This window comes from Mizuhopecten yessoensis, unplaced genomic scaffold (assembly GCF_002113885.1).
Source record: "Mizuhopecten yessoensis strain PY_sf001 unplaced genomic scaffold, ASM211388v2 scaffold10275, whole genome shotgun sequence".
Classification (NCBI taxonomy): domain Eukaryota; kingdom Metazoa; phylum Mollusca; class Bivalvia; order Pectinida; family Pectinidae; genus Mizuhopecten; species Mizuhopecten yessoensis.
The window spans coordinates 3430232-3446624 of NW_018408465.1; the positions used below are offsets into that span (position 1 = coordinate 3430232).

Below are 16393 nucleotides of genomic sequence, written 5' to 3' on the forward strand. Positions count from 1 at the left end.
TACATGTGTAGTACCAGGTGTAAGCAGTTATATGACCGCCAAAGACAGTTTTCCTGACCACTAGCTCTAGTACCAGGTGCAAAAAGCTTTACATATATCATACAGTCAGCTTCCATGGCCCCAGATAAAGTTCCAGATATGGGAAGCAATATAGATATATCATTCAATGTCAGTTTCCATGGCAACCATATATAATACCAGGTTTATACAACATTCAACCAACAACAGGATCTACATCACTAGGGTGGCATATCTGTGACAAGCATTCCAAAGATGCAGATTTGTTCATGTTCACAAACTTACCTGTAGCAGTTTGTTTTGAATCTAAAAGAAATTGGTACCATACATGAACAATCACAGTTTGTTGAATGACTTTTCATTGACTTACAGTGATAATTGTACCGATTCAAGCAAGAATGATTATATAAGTGTCTAATGTTTAAATGATGATATTGACAGGTAGGTTACATTGGCTAAATATGTATAAATTTACTATACATCTCACTATGCACATCTTCTATCTATAACTCATGTTTGTACCAAACAAATGTTACTTCCTGTACAGATTTATATGACACAGATATTGATGTAATAAATACACAATACAATGTACTGTGGTAAAGAGTAACTGATTCAAACAACAGGCATACACATTATATAATTAAATATCTTATAAATAAACGTATCAAGGACAGAATACCAGCTATAATCCACTTCTAACATGTACTATTATGATGGCGAGCTACGTTCATATAAATGTAATACATGTACTATGTGAGACTTAAAGAATCTGTCATATACAATGGAGGTGGATAGATAATTCCTCCCAAGGGGATCATTAATTGGAGTAAAACCTGAGGCTCTGTGTATGACCCACGAGGGAGGAATTATCTTTCCTACAACTATTACAAATGAAAGGGTATTTTTTTCTCTCATATCCTCTATCAAAATCAAAATATTGAACCTTCTCAACATTCACTCGTCGTTGTAGTTTTCAAAAAAACATCTTTGTGATTTTTCATGGAAAAATAATGAATTCTATAAATCCATAAACTGCACTATTACCCTCCCAGAAAAACTGTTTCCCTGAGAATTCAGATTAACTAGCTATTCACCTTGGTGCTTTTCATACAGCTATTTGTGTAGTTAGTTTGGGCATGTTTGAACATCATAAGTATTTTCATTTAATTTACATAAAGACAAATAAACATCTTGATAAAAAAAACATTTTTTTCGAGCAATTATATGTTTTTTATAAAATATTTCTTCAATACAGCTCAATCCCCATCATGCAATCAATTCCCTTATGTAAATGGATTAAGAAACAACGGCTATCCGCAGTTACTCCCCTTTGTTGTTGTATTGAACCTTGTGATCATTTCATCACTAGTGAATATATAGGTATCTTACATGGCAAGGTTTACCTTACAGGATATGAGAGAAAAACACCTGTCTAAACCGAATACCTTGGGCTGAATCTGTCTATAAGATCAGTTCTGTTCTCACAGGCTATACAGATAACCTCACTACATTACCGTCAGCATTCCTTTGAGATTTCAGTGTTATCAATAGGTTTGGCAAGGAAGACTTTTAAGGAATGTTTTAACTCATTCACCCCTGAAATTTCATAATGAACTATTCTAACCTTTGAATTGGATGAGTTCAAATGTGTCTTTAGGGGTGAATGTCACATTTAAAAGAAAAGGGGACCATGAAACAAGTAGTGACGGTTGAAACAAAAGACAATATAGTGAGGTTTTATTGTATATATAAAATTTCCTCAATGGAGGTCTGTTGTACATAAGTTTCCAGATACCCCTGGTTCGGTTTAGACAGGAAATATCATATATCATTAACTTTCATTATTTATAAAAACATTTTGCTCAAAATAATTCAAAAATGTAAAACAGGGCTGCAAAATAAAACTCAAAAATGCCAATGAAGAAAGTTCAGTTTCTTTGACAGAACAAGACAACTTAATAACACCATCCCAGCATTCCATTTCTGAAAATTGTCATTATAAATTAACTGATTAAGTATTGTTACTTGTCAAGAAATGAGAGAAAGTCCACCTACGGCCTCGTCCAGTGTAGGCAAATATCATGCACCAAGCATTCCAAAACAGGTAAAAATGGCTGATACATGTTACTCTTATACCCTATACTCTGGATAAAATATTGAAACAGAATCCTCTCATCTATTTTTTGAGTAAGTTTTAACAAGTAAAGATTTTTCTAATATGAATCCTTGAGACAAACTTTTAAGTATTCAAGAAATTTATCAAAATATAACCTTTATATACAACAATTATGAAATAATTTATTTCAACTTATATTAATCATTCTTGTTAGCCCGAATGTTAGCGCGTGGGAGATCTTAGTGTGGGAGGAAACTGGAGTACCTGTAGAAAACCCATGTGGTCAGGCAGGTGACCTCAGACCTTTTCACTTCTGACCGGAGAATCAAAACCCCAACCGCCGTGGTGAAATGAAAGTTCGCTATCCACTGCGTCACCCAACCACCCGATTATTACAACATCATTATTGTCAGTTATCTGCCATGAGAGAAAGTTTAGTTTTGAAGAAGACTATAAATATCCGGAAAATGGTTTACTTTGTGTCTTTGTACTTTTCAAATACTCTTCCACATTTTTTTTAAAGTGACTACAGATGTCATTTTAAGGAAATTGAGAATTTAGAAGTTGAAAATGTGGAAGATTCCAAGCTGATAGAAAACAGATGATGTCTTGATTCCTGAACAAGCAAATCATCTGGTTAACTATGGAGATAATTACAGAATTAAATACCATGCAAATAAAAAAGGAAAAAAATTACAGACTTAAAAGTAAGAACTCAAGTTCCATCCTAACAGGAATCAAGGACACAGAGAACAAAGTTTGTTGTGGTTCATCAAAGTATATTTTGACCGCAGTTTCTTATATTTTCATTCACGAAACCTTCAACGGAACATTTGACGTGACAAAGCAATAATTTCCCCCGGAATTCATTCACTTATTAACTTGTTTCGCATGATTTTTTGGAATAAATGTTTATAAATTCCTGTTGTAAACCTTGATTCCTGTTTCCTTGTAAAATAATTTCAAGCATTGCAATATTGACATAAAACATTCTTCGTGAACCTCTAGTTGTCATGGTAACAACAACCAAGCAATGTATTTGATGCAAAAGAAAACGAATGGAAACATTCCGATGAAAACCCAAATCTCTAGGTAGTATGCTGATTACTGATCAACTGAAAAGCTTACTTGCAGCTGTCTTGGGTTCTAAGTGAGTGGAATAAAACTAATGTTAGTATTCAGTGTCACCATCCACAGCTGTAAAACAAACTAGAATCTACAACGGTAATCTAATGTCATTCAAATTTTAATGTCTGAAAAATAAGCTTGAATTGACTACTCTTAAGCTGATCACTCAAAAATAAAAATCGTGAAGGGAAGCTACATACCATACCAAAAATGTTTATTTACACATTACCAGCAATATCACGAACCATTATGGAAACTGTTTGTATTTCTTGTGAATCTCCGACAATTCAGGTGCTATTTTTATTGTCAACACTAACATTATCTTTCCTTTGTCATCTCAAGGTGTAAAGTTAAGTATAAGGTAAAGAGTACCATCAAGTCAGAATATTTCATTATCATTTACACATCTATATATATATTCTAGATATAAATCTCGTCTTGTGATGCCTTTTACCGATTTTCAAATTTGAATATTTAAAAACTAACATAAAAAGCAAGAGATAAATTGCAGGACTGAAATTTAAGACACATCCGCTGCAATTTGCAACTCCTACATTTCATCAATATTGCTATCAAGGAATTGTCAATGCATAGAATCAAAATGAAAGATGAATACCTTGCCAAAGGAAGTAAATCGTAAGTTTTATCTTCTATCTATAAGGGAGAATACTCAAAGTAGAAAAAGAACAAAATGAATGGGGTTTTTTTGGCAATCGAAACAGGTGCATTGGTACCCTTTACCGTAAATAAAAGCTGCATGGGACGGATGGAAACGATGATGTGACGAGGGTCTGCCCCCAAGCTGTACACCAAACATCAATGTACCCTGACTTATCAAACTTACGATAGATCTTTGTCATTAGCTTTTTATTGAGCCACAGCCCTGGTCTAAACGGGTCCCTCTTTGGATTATTTGGTTTTGCTAAACCAATGAAATTCTTGGAAATATTACCTTTTATAACCTTTTATACAGTCTACATTATATACAAATTTTCATTTCAAAACTAATGGCAGACATCTGCATGGTGACATACGTATATACAGTTTCTACAAACATGGAACCATCAATAACAGTTTTTAAAATTTGATAAAATAGATATTTAATCAAACATTTAGAGTGTAAGAATATAAGAATATCATTTGAATATTTAAGATACAAATACAATGGTTTTAACAAATACAGTGAAATGTTGTTAATTTGAATATGTACATTTATTACCTATCTTTGGATGGTAACACAACATACATCTGTTTTTAACTCATTCACCCCTACATTTTTAAAGTGGACTTGCCCAGTCTTTCATTTGGTAAGGTTCAAGTGTGACTTTAGGGGTGAATGGGTTAATGAAACACGAAAACTGTTGTAACTTCGGGGTTCCAATAAACTGGTTTAAAATAACATTAATATAAGTTTACCTCAAAAATGTCATTTTCATATAAAACATCAAATATTACCTGCAACGTTTCGGTAAAATTTATTTGAACTGACAACATTTCAGTGCACATACAATGATACACGACTTCTTATTACAAAGACAAACATGAACAACAACCTTTCATAAATAAAGTGTCACTATTATACAACATCCATTCAACATTCCAGATAAATAATCGTATCTGACAAAAACATAAAAATATATTCAAATTTGTAGCCGGATTCTAATGTCAGTATCAATGCTACTTTCCTAAATGAATACAGGCAGCTGGAGAGTGGATGATACGAGATCTTAGAAACAATCCCTGATTCAAAAGTGATCATAGCAGATAATAGTGAGAAAAGAGAGATTCCGATACAGTAAGTGTAGACTGAAATAGTCTAAGTAGAAGATGTTTGTCGTTGCTACGGAGTAACCTATGACATGTGATAGAATGTGATTGGGAGATGAAGCTTTTCATCTGTACTCAGAAACCTGTGACATACTACACAATATGTGTGGGGTGTGACAGAGTGTGATTTGGGGATGATTTGTATCATCTGTATTCAGAAACCTGTGACATACTACACAATAACTGAGGGGTGTGAAAGAGTGTGATTTGGGGATGATGTGTATCATCTGTACTGAGAAACCTGTGACATACCACACAATATGTGTGGGGTGAGATAGAGTGTGATTGGGAGCCGATGTGTATCATCTGTATTCAGATACCTGTGACATACTACACATTATGTGTGGGATGTGAGAGGGGGATAATGTTCATCATCTAGGCCCAGAAACCTGTGACATACTCCACAATAAGTGTGGGGTGTGTTAGAGTGTGATTGGGAGATGATGTGTATCATCTGTATTCAGAACCCTGTGACATACTACACAATATGTGCGGGGTGTGATAGAGTGAGATTGGGAGACGATGTGTTTCATCTGTACTCAGAAACCTGTGACATACTACACAATATGTGTTGAATAAGATGGTTTAAAGGGAAGAATATTGTCAATGTCACTGAGAAATCTCTAACATATTAAACAATATATGTGGGATGTGATAGGGGGATGGAGAATATCATCTACACCCAGAAACCTGTGACATAATACACAATATGTGTGAAGTGTGATAGATTGGGGCAGACAATGTTAGTCATCTCTACCCAGAAACCTGTGACATACTACACATTATGTGTGGGATGTGAGAGGGGGATAATGTTCATCATCTAGGCCCAGAAACCTGTGACATAATACAAAATATGTGTGAAATGTGATAGATTAGGGCAGACAATGTTAGTCATCTCTACCCAGAAACCTGTGACATACTACACAAACACTTACACTACACATAATACACAGATACACAGCAGGGAGGACCCTATATCCATGACAATCATCTATATTAACACTCATGTAAAACAAAATTCCTATTCAGACTTACCACCAACTGTTCAGTGAGGTTTTAGGAAAAGGTAGAATGTTTTTATATCAGCATGTGTAAGTAGCAGCTTATTCTTTAACATTTTGGAATGAAAATTTAAAGGTTATCCTTTTCGTAAGGAATGCACATTGAAGTATTTACCAGACTGATGGAATGATAAGCTGAAGCATGATTTGAATCTCTGTTAACCCTACAGTGTTACTTGTGGACTTAAGCAGAATTTTCTAAGAATGATATCATAATTCAAAAGTTTGAATTTTTTAACTACTTTCACATTTTTTAATAATGCATGACAATATTGGGAAGGTGACCAATCAGAATTCACGTTACATAAAACATACTTTCAATGACTAATCAATAACCAGGTTACATATTGAGAAGTGAGAACTATTCTATATGACATGACTTACTAGTAGCCATGTTACATGTATTACGAAGTAAACAATCAGAAGCTCTGTTACAAGGGGATAAAGTGTAAGGTGACCAATCAAACAACACGTTACAAAATACTACACAATGACTAAAGAACTCACTGTTTAATTTTTTCGTAAGCTCCCTCATCACTTCCGGTTTGTCAAAACTTGTCCTCAGTTGAATTAACGTCTCACGATTCTGTGCAACCAGTTTCTGAAAAATTACGCACACAATTGTTTTGGTGTAAATTTTTGCATGGATTTTAGTTTATTTAGAAACAAACATGCAAATTGATATTATTTTTATAGTACACAGTTCACGGGTATGTGAAATTTATAGCAGTTTCATATATTTAACAATAGAGGCTTATTAACAATTCCTTTTCATGAGTGAAAGTATTGGAGATTTTTTTTGCATTTTTTGTACAAATTTTTATTTGTCACATTGTTTAAGGCGGATATTTATCTAGAAGAGCACATTTGGGAGAGTGTTCACCAGGGACTATAACTCATGTGTGTTTGTCATGCTACTGACATCATCAATCACAGGTCTTTTATCTCGATAATGATATCATAAATCACACGTGTGTTTACCTTTAACTCGTCCACCTGACTAGCGACGTGTCCCATGAGTCTCTCTCCCAGGTATCGCATGCCATATGGACCAATGAGTTCTGCTAAGGCCCGCAATTCTGTAACAAATATAAATCTTTTAAAGACTTGTCAATTCCTAACGATACAAACTATAGATAACTGGCTGTATTCTTAACAATCTATTATAGTCAATTTTCGCTATCACAATGTTTTGTAAATTAGAACAGGATGAACTTGACCTACTTGTAAGTGTTAGATATTAGGAGTACCTTCATCTACATTTAACGTCTTAGACATTATGAGAACACCTACCTGTAAGGTCAGCATATTCCTCAGCTTGCAGCAACACCTGTTGGTTGGAGTCGGCAGCCACCGTCACAAATGACTTATAATTGGGAGAGTAAACAATCTGACCGATGTTCACAGTGGCCTTCCTCAACAGAACATCCAAATACCTACAGCAAAACAATATAGAGGAGATAACTCAAAATACGACCTGGATGTCGGAGTGATACGACGATGCACAAAAATTTGGGAGAATTCCAGTCACATGTCTTCTTAAAGTTAATGCATAGTGCCATGTATGTACAATGAAGACTAGAAAATGTCTGTAAGACATAAATGCCCCCGCTCATGGATGGGACGGGACAGGATGGACATGGGCTCCCCCCCCCCCATTTTATGGCGGGGGCATAAAAGGTGTCAGAGCACACTGAATTTTTTTCTATTATCTTATGAAAATTTGTTAAAAAACTGACCAGCTTGCATAGTTGGCTGTGATGGTTTTCTCTCCGTTGAAGCTGTCAGTAGCCTGTGTCTGCTGGGGCAGCACACTGTTGAACACTCTCGCGATGTCCAGGTGTACTGAAACATAATTACATCATGTTAACCATTAATGTTGTCCAGGGGTACTACAACCTAATTACATCATGTTAATCATTAATGTTGTCAAGGGGTACTACAACCTAATTACATCATGTTAATCATTAATGTTGTCTAGGGGTACTACAACCTAATTACATCATGTTAACCATTAATGTTGTCCAGGGGTACTACAATCCAATTACATCATGTTAACGATTAATGTTGTCCAGGGGTACTTCAACCTAATAACATCATGTTAACCATTCATGTTGTCCATGGGTACTACAACCTAATTACATCATGTTAACCATTAATGTTGTCCAGGGGTACAACAACCTAATTACATCATGTTAACCATTAATGTTGTCCAGGGGTACTACAACCTAATTACATCATGTTAAACATTAATGTTGTCTAGGGGCACTACAACCTTATTACATCATGTTAACCATTAATGTTGTCCAGGGGTACTACAACCTAATTACATCATATGTTAAGCATTAATGTTGTCCAGGGGTACTACAACCTAATTACATCATGTTAACCATTAATGTTGTCCAGGGTTACTACAACCTAATTACGTCATGTTAAACATTAATGTTGTCCAGGGGCACTACAACCTAATTACATTGTGATAAATATTCACAAGTGTGCTACAACATCATTTTCCTTCCTGGGATCTCAAGCATCTTAAAATCAGAAATTAAACTTGTAGGAAATCTCTACGAATGTTAAAGAACATTCAGGATGAACAGACAACTCACCATAATTCTCTAGTCCCTGTAGTACATTCATCACTGCTTTGACACCACTCAGCAGCTCCGATGGTTTGGCAATCTCATTGGTTTCTGGGTTGTACATCATCATACCGACTAGTGCTCTAAGATACGAAGATTGGTTAAAGGTCACAGCATGTAAACACTACCATTAAATCCCCCAAAATTAAATATTGATCAGAAAATGCTTTTTCCTTAGTATACAGCAAAACATGATTATGGATTCATATTTTGGCCCAAGTAATTTTTCTTCATTGTTTCTTTAAACACAAAACAAATAATGTAAAATTGATATTTTGATTGCTCAAAACAAAATCAAAAAAGTCCAAGACCATAAATTTTTTTAAGAGGTATATATCAGAATACATACAATATAAAAGAAACAATGAGATCTTTCCATCTGGCTATCAACTTGTCTTGGATTCTATGGTATTAAATGGTTATACAGACAGTAGTGGAACATTCCACAGCTGAGTTGTGTCCCTTTGCGAGATGAACAGACTCACTTGTTGAACCGTGTCTCTAGATGTTGTAAGAAGAACTCCCTGGGAACAAAGCCGTGTTCCCATACCTGTATAACATTACAGTAGTTGATGGCGTAACACATCTCTGTCAGGGCCATGTGTAGTTTATCCATCCTGCCAATACAACATATCAAAAGTTACAAGTATTTAATATTTAATAAAATTTTGTAGACAGTTATGTCAGCTCAATTAAAATTCCTTTTCTAACTTCCTTTTGTCACCATGTTTCTTACGGTGTGGATTTTACGTTTTCCAGAATGATTCCTTCACTGGCCTTTCTTTTTGCACCATATCTTACTGTGTGTTGTTTTCCTTGTTTAGCAAGAACAGATTTTCTCCAGCCTCTCCATCTCTACCTATTCCTTAACAGGTATATTATCCCCTGTTTTACAACAATGACTCTTTTCCAGACCTCTCCATCTCTGTTCGTTTCTTACCTTCTTATCGTTTAACGTCCTATTAACATCTAAGGTCATTTAGGACGTGCCTCCATGTGTGTAGTGTATGCGTGCTTGCGTGTGTGTATGCAGGGAAACAGGGTATTTTGGTGTGTTTGCCTCCTTGTGATAGCGTGGATCTGATGCTGACTTTACAGTGCTATATATCTCACTGAAATACCATGCAGAAAACACATAGCACAGCATTCCTTTCGGTCACATTATACTGACAACGGGTGAACCAGTTGTTGCCATTCCCATAAATGCTGAACGTTACCTTGTAAAGTTTTCCCTGTTTTTCCTGAACGACTCCTCCCCTGGTCTTTCCTTTTCCACATGTTTCTTATTTTTGTCCTTGGAAGGCTTGTTCTTCTGTGCTGAGCTCACAATTGTAGCCGCACTGTGTTTGGGTAACAGCTGTAAAAAGAAATCAATCATACACATACAGGAGAAATATATAGCATGAATAATTAATTCAGCATTTAATACACAATTTTACACGATATGAATTGATGAATTATCTTTGTCTGACGATGCAAGATAGTATTTCCCAAAACGATGAGACAAACATTCACAATATCAGTCATAATTACTTAAGTTATCCCCTTTCAAACACAAACCCTCACCTTATAGCTGAGTAGACACTGTTCTTCACAGATAGCGGTGATGACCTGGTTCACCTCATCGGAGATCTCCTTAAGGAACCAGTGGGCATACTGAACGCTCGTTGTCCCTATGGAATGTCTCTGTCAAAAAACATAATTACCATTAACAAAACTGTCTTTATACTGCCATTAAACCAGGCTTTGTTTTAACAGATTTCTTTTTGCTTTTGTGAACAAAAACGTATGTCTCCCCATTATGCTTTAAAAGTAACGGCCTAGAAAAAATATTCCTGAAAACATTACGCTTAATTGACCTAACAACAGTGTACATCATCTATGAGTGATGCAGGTATATTTCAAGTTTAATCAAGATATCTTTAACAGTTTAAATGCTTCAGCTCGGACAAGATGTTCCTGAAAAATTTGCACACTTTGCAATCTTTTGACATTCAGGTCAAGGTCACAATGACCTAATGACAGTGTACTGACACCGTCTATGGGTGATACAGGTACCGGATATACTTTAAGTTTTATCAAGGTATCTTTGACGACTTAAAAGTTACGGCTCAGACAAGATCATATTAGAAGAATCAAAACCAGTGAAAGAACCAGAAGAACCAGTACTAATACAATATGTCTCCCTTCATTGGAAGAGGAGACATAATAAAAGGATGCAAAGAAGGCAATATATTCACTTCAGGAGAATTTATCATACAGCCTAGTCTTATTATGCCACACACAGTGTAACTAGATTTACTGGTAAGTCTAGTTAAACCAGTCCCCCTCACTGTAAGCTTATAGTGGCTGGACGACTTCGGATAATGTTTTACGATAAAATTAGTCGCCAAAGTAAATAGCCAGACACTGGAACAAGCGATGGTTGAATTGTGGGGAAGCTGTAAATGTCAAATAAAACTCGAACAATGCCATGTGTCAACACGAAGGGTCAGCCACTTACCTCCTCAGGACAGAGTTCATGGGTGGCCATCATGAAGTGTCCACAGATGAGGGGGAAGACGATGCTGTAGCGGTGCTGTGACGGGAATTCTATACATTGTTTGAACTGGTGCTCAAAGATCTGAGTGTAGAAGCTGTAAGTAACCACAGCAACGATTAATGACAAAGTCACTACTTACCACAGCAGCGATTAATGACAAAGTCACATTTACATCAGAAAGTCTATCTTTATTTCAACATATGTAAAACAAATAACATTAAATTTAAAAATTCTGTCTCTTTTATGTCAACACATATAAGTAATGTCAACATATATGAAAATTTAACTAACAGCAGAAATTCTATCTTCTTTATCAGAGATCTTGTAACATACAATCCCCTTACCATAAAATCTAACACTGTATGTAGTTACAGTGGCATTTTAGAAAGATTCATCATGGTCCATGGGTACCAATAATACCTCCAGTTTTGTCCTGTTACCAGAAAGTACCTTTTTTTAGATTGTGCTGTACTTACCAGTAAATAGATAAATCTGAGGTCTCTGTCAGCATCTGGTCTAGGAAGTCCACCATCTTGGTGTGGAAGACAATCATGTTTAGATGTTTGCCGAGGTCTTGATGATCCTTCAGGGTAAGTCCTGCCTTGTTACCACTTGCATATGCCTGTTAATCAGACCAGTACCGATCACACAATGTTTTTCTTATCATCCTCGTTATCCAGAGGTTACACTCACTTTCCCTCTCTACACCCCTGGAATATGTCATAGCAAAATTGAAGGCTCAGTGTGCGCCACCTTGTTGATGAGACAAGGAGACTAGTTTGATCCTTTGGTCACGTAACCGTTCAAGTTGACAGGCTTTGAAGTCGGGCGTCTCTCCTTTGTAATCTTCAAAGGATAGGTATCAGCCTAGCCATTGGTCAGTTTGTTTTACCCGAGACCAATTAAACAGCTATCTGCGTGCCTTCAATTTTGCCATGACATATTCCAGGGGTGTAGAGAGCAAAAGTGAATGTAACCCCTGGATATCGAAGATGTTTTCTTACAAGCACAGACAACACAACAATGGACCATTTAGAAATCTCTAAAGCTTTATGTGAAAATGTCCTCCAACCTGATTTCTTCGTAGTATCTAAAGGAAATATGTAGATTTGGCATTGCCATTAAAGATATATATTACATTCTATAGATTGTATAATACAACACCATAAAGTCAATTCTTGACTTACTAAGTACATCACAATTCATTGCAATGCTCTTATTGGTATTAAAATAGCCTGGAAAGCTACCACTTCAAGTTTACGGAAGTGAAGAAATTTAACTACAATAACAGAACCCTACCTGGAGTCGAAACCAGTCCAGACGAATACCCCGGAAATCAAATACTTCATTGGCCTCAACTATAAATAGAAATGAAAATAGTCCTTAGGATATTGAAAAGGTTTTTGTGAGAAATGAGGAATGGACACTAAGGAATACATTCAACTCACCAAAGTTAATTATAGGCTATCACAATCAATTCTCAAATTGGGTATTCTGAACTTGGTAACAATATTCTTTTCAGGATTTCAAAAAATTATATTCCATTTTATAAACATAAATATAAAATTTAAATAGAGTTTTCTACATAATTATCTGAATATTTTATTTTTACAAAAGGTCAAAAATATTATCCTAAATCAGAAGAAAATTTGTGAAATTGGATCCATTTCTATAGTGAACATATAACACAACCAACAGGCCTAGGTTAGTATGACTATTAAATGAAAAACACACTTAATCCAGATATTTAAATTGATGGTATAAGTCGAGAATATTTAACTTAAACAAACAAATTCCAAATGCGGGAGAGAAGGGTGTACTCACCTTGTAGTACAGTCAGTCCAGCTACAGAGTTATATAATGATGATAAAATGACAGATTCATCCTCCGGACACATCGCTAGGTTCTGTAACACAACAATGTGCTCTGTCAACGAAGATATTCATCTTTACCTTGATAAAATATGCCATCGTCAACTATTGTGAACTTTGACCTCTAATAACAATCCTCTACTGTGACTCTCAAGTTGTGATATACTTAAATGGAATGTACTCCATAGATCATAATCATATAAAAGTTCAAACTAAGACATTTAAAGTTCAGAGGTAGAAGTTTACATCGAAATTTAAACCCAGGAGCATATTAAGACTCAAACACCATAAAAAGTTATTCCTTAATTCTGAATGAAATTCCAGAATTACCAGAATGGTGCTCTTACCATTACTGTTATTCTGAAGACTAGGTGGGGAAAAAATTGATAGGTAAAAACTGCTGAAAACAGGTTACATATTAATTACTCGTATAAAATAGCATGTTTTGTTACATACATACGTATCTATATATTTTATATTCATCCTTAGCAATATTTAAGAAAACTTTCTACATGCATGTATTTTCCATACTACTCACAAATTGATTATCAGTTCAATTATTTAAATGTTCAACATAAATATTGTAACATAATTACCTGTATAAGCTGATTCAGTAAGACCGAGTCAAAGCCAGATAAATATTGTACGTAATATCTCTGCATCACCTGGTTGTACTTCCTCACCAGAGCTGAAAGTGTGAAAATAGTGAAGAATAGAAACACTGTACACCTGATAATGTCATATTGAAGTGACTTTTTGTGTATTTTAAACAAAATTATGTGCTCTGATGTAAAAATAATATTTTGTAAATATAACATCAATTTTTTATAGGAAATTCACTTTGTTCATCTTTAAACACTTTCCAGAAACCAACATGTATTATATATATATACCTTTTAATTCTTCCATGTAGAAGAGTAGTTCAGGAATTTGTCTGGAATAAAACAGAAATCACTAGTAGAGATACAATTTGCAGTGTCGATGTGATAATGTCAGATATTAATATCAGATAGCGAAGGCACTGTTAAAGGTTAACTGTTTGTAGAGTACATTTTATAAAGTACTTTATATTCAATATAAATGCTAGCAAAACTGGAGAATATAAATGTCTTATGCAATAAAAAATGATCCCTTTCCCTACCATAGAGGGCTCAATACCATTTGCTTGCGGTATTACTAGCATTGTTGTATTTCAATGTCATGGTGATTTGCCATCTAGGCCATTTTCGTTTAAACAGCCAAACCGGTCGGACCACAGTTGTTCGTTTATTAAATAAGATCAGACCTAGTAATCTGAAACTGTTTTCAGGCGAGCCTTGACAAAGCCTTGCAAGGCTTGCATAAACATTAGCAGGTCCGCCAGAATTTATACCCGAAACTGCTACATTTAAAAACGGTCAAACCGGTTGTTCCGCATAAACGAAAAGGCCCCTGGTCACTTGATACCTATACTTGGCTAGAGGGGATTCCCCTTTAACCCAGCTGGTAGAGAACTTGACCAGTACTGTAAAGTTCCGGGTTAAGCCCCTTGTGGAGGAACTTTTAAACAAGAGACCTTGGTTATGAACATGAAACATCCATTACAACAGTAATTAGGTAACCAGACTACCTACCTATCAACAAAGTCCTCCTGTGCTATCTTTATATTATGTTTCTTAGACGGAGGGTTGTCAAAATGTCGTAGAAGCCAATGGATTTCGTCTCGGGCTATAGACAAACCTTGGAACACATACAGGGCCTGTTAAAAGACACATGAAAACAGATGTTTTTACATGCTGGTTGATTATACACTGTAGTATTTAAGAGAGGATTATCTTACTGTCACATGGATGGTGCGGAGCAGCTGCATTAAGATCTGTGTTTCTTGTGGGATCCTTAATATTGTATGGGTTAGATAATTTGAGTTATAGGCAGTTGCTAAAACATGCAAGGACAACACTGGAATGAGGTTTGGGTAGATGACTGAAAAAGAATCTCAAACTTAAGGTGGAAAATAATATCAATGTTAACAAAAGGTGTATGACTAAAATGATCAACTACCAATACATATTTTTGTTGTAGCATCATATCTATGACAATCTGATTAAGACAAGAGTAATATCTTTTAGCAATTTCTATAAGAATCTATTTTACAAAATTTTTGAATTTCGAAATATACACAAGCTGTGTGCATCAGTGTGTTGATGTGGACTACATGTACATTTCCCGTCGAGTATCGAGGATGATACCAGGTACGGTGACAGTTAATCTCATAAAGAATAAAAAAGTGATATGTTTTACAATCCAGTGGTTGTGTAATGTAAAACAATTGATATCTATTTCTCTCATTTCCCTGTGTATAAGATAGAGCTGTACAGGGTATATAGGGAAATTCCACCCGAGGGGTTTTCAAATTTGGCAAAACCCTAAAGCCTGGGTTTTTACCAAATTTGAAAACCCTGAGGGGGTGCATGAAAGAGTCTTATAATACTACTGTAAAGCTAGGATGTTAGAAAGATTCAATAATTCAATGTTTAAACTACCACTACAGATACTGACCTTTGGACCCAGGAGTCCTGGCTGGTCTGTGTAGATTAGTGCCAGTTCCTTCAGGGCTGAACGCAGGAACTTCCTCCTCTCACGGTGAACCCCTGGTCTGTAAACACAGGAGTACTATTGTCAGCATAAATACCTTCAGTGGTTCCCCTTCTATGGTTGATTCCTATTAGTGCGGTCCTTATTTTTACTGTAGCCCCTTTCTCTTTGACCCCTGTCTGATCATATCTAATCTACCTTAGAAAACCCTCCATTTTTAAATTAATACAACTCCTAAGTAGGAATATTGTAAGAGAGCTATCCAATTTAGGATAATATTTATATTTAGCATTAAAGAGGAGTTACTTATAGGTTTATGTATTGTGGTGTTTCATAACTGTAATGTATTAATTAAGTATTGTTATATGCACATTATAGAACATTGTTTTATTAATACTATGATGTCACTCTCCTGTCTATTCTAATTATCTTTAGAGAATGTCATATCTATATATGTATGTACCTATAATCCTAGGGCTTTTGGCTAATGAAGAATGTAATCTACTTCCCCTTCAAATTAACCCTTCCACCACTGTAGACCATAGTGGACTCACCGAGATAATTGTATGGTAGAGCCTACTAAAGTTACATAGGGGTGAAAGGGTTAAACT

At 35.4% G+C, this 16393-nt stretch overlaps 1 protein-coding gene across 9 annotated transcripts in view; it reads right to left on the minus strand.

Annotated features, from left to right (window-relative positions):
* Nucleotides 1-16393, minus strand: part of LOC110459938 (membrane-associated protein Hem-like) — a 47976-nt gene that overhangs the window by 21144 nt on the left and 10439 nt on the right. For 5 of the 9 annotated variants that reach the window (XM_021512464.1, XM_021512460.1, XM_021512462.1 and 2 more), the window contains 18 exons: nt 15747-15843; nt 14822-14946; nt 14102-14142; nt 13805-13896; nt 13162-13243; nt 12637-12695; nt 11814-11959; nt 11299-11431; nt 10362-10481; nt 10013-10152; nt 9281-9412; nt 8763-8878; nt 7893-7998; nt 7447-7589; nt 7135-7232; nt 6661-6754; nt 3266-3283; nt 304-324 (listed from right to left, as the gene is read on the minus strand). In XM_021512464.1, coding sequence (XP_021368139.1) covers nt 304-324; nt 3266-3283; nt 6661-6754; nt 7135-7232; nt 7447-7589; nt 7893-7998; nt 8763-8878; nt 9281-9412; nt 10013-10152; nt 10362-10481; nt 11299-11431; nt 11814-11959; nt 12637-12695; nt 13162-13243; nt 13805-13896; nt 14102-14142; nt 14822-14946; nt 15747-15843 — 1763 coding nt within the window. The remainder of the gene's footprint in view (nt 1-303; nt 325-3265; nt 3284-6660; nt 6755-7134; nt 7233-7446; nt 7590-7892; nt 7999-8762; nt 8879-9280; nt 9413-10012; nt 10153-10361; nt 10482-11298; nt 11432-11813; nt 11960-12636; nt 12696-13161; nt 13244-13804; nt 13897-14101; nt 14143-14821; nt 14947-15746; nt 15844-16393) is intronic. The other 4 variants (XM_021512465.1, XM_021512463.1, XM_021512461.1 and 1 more) reach the window with 2 other exon arrangements.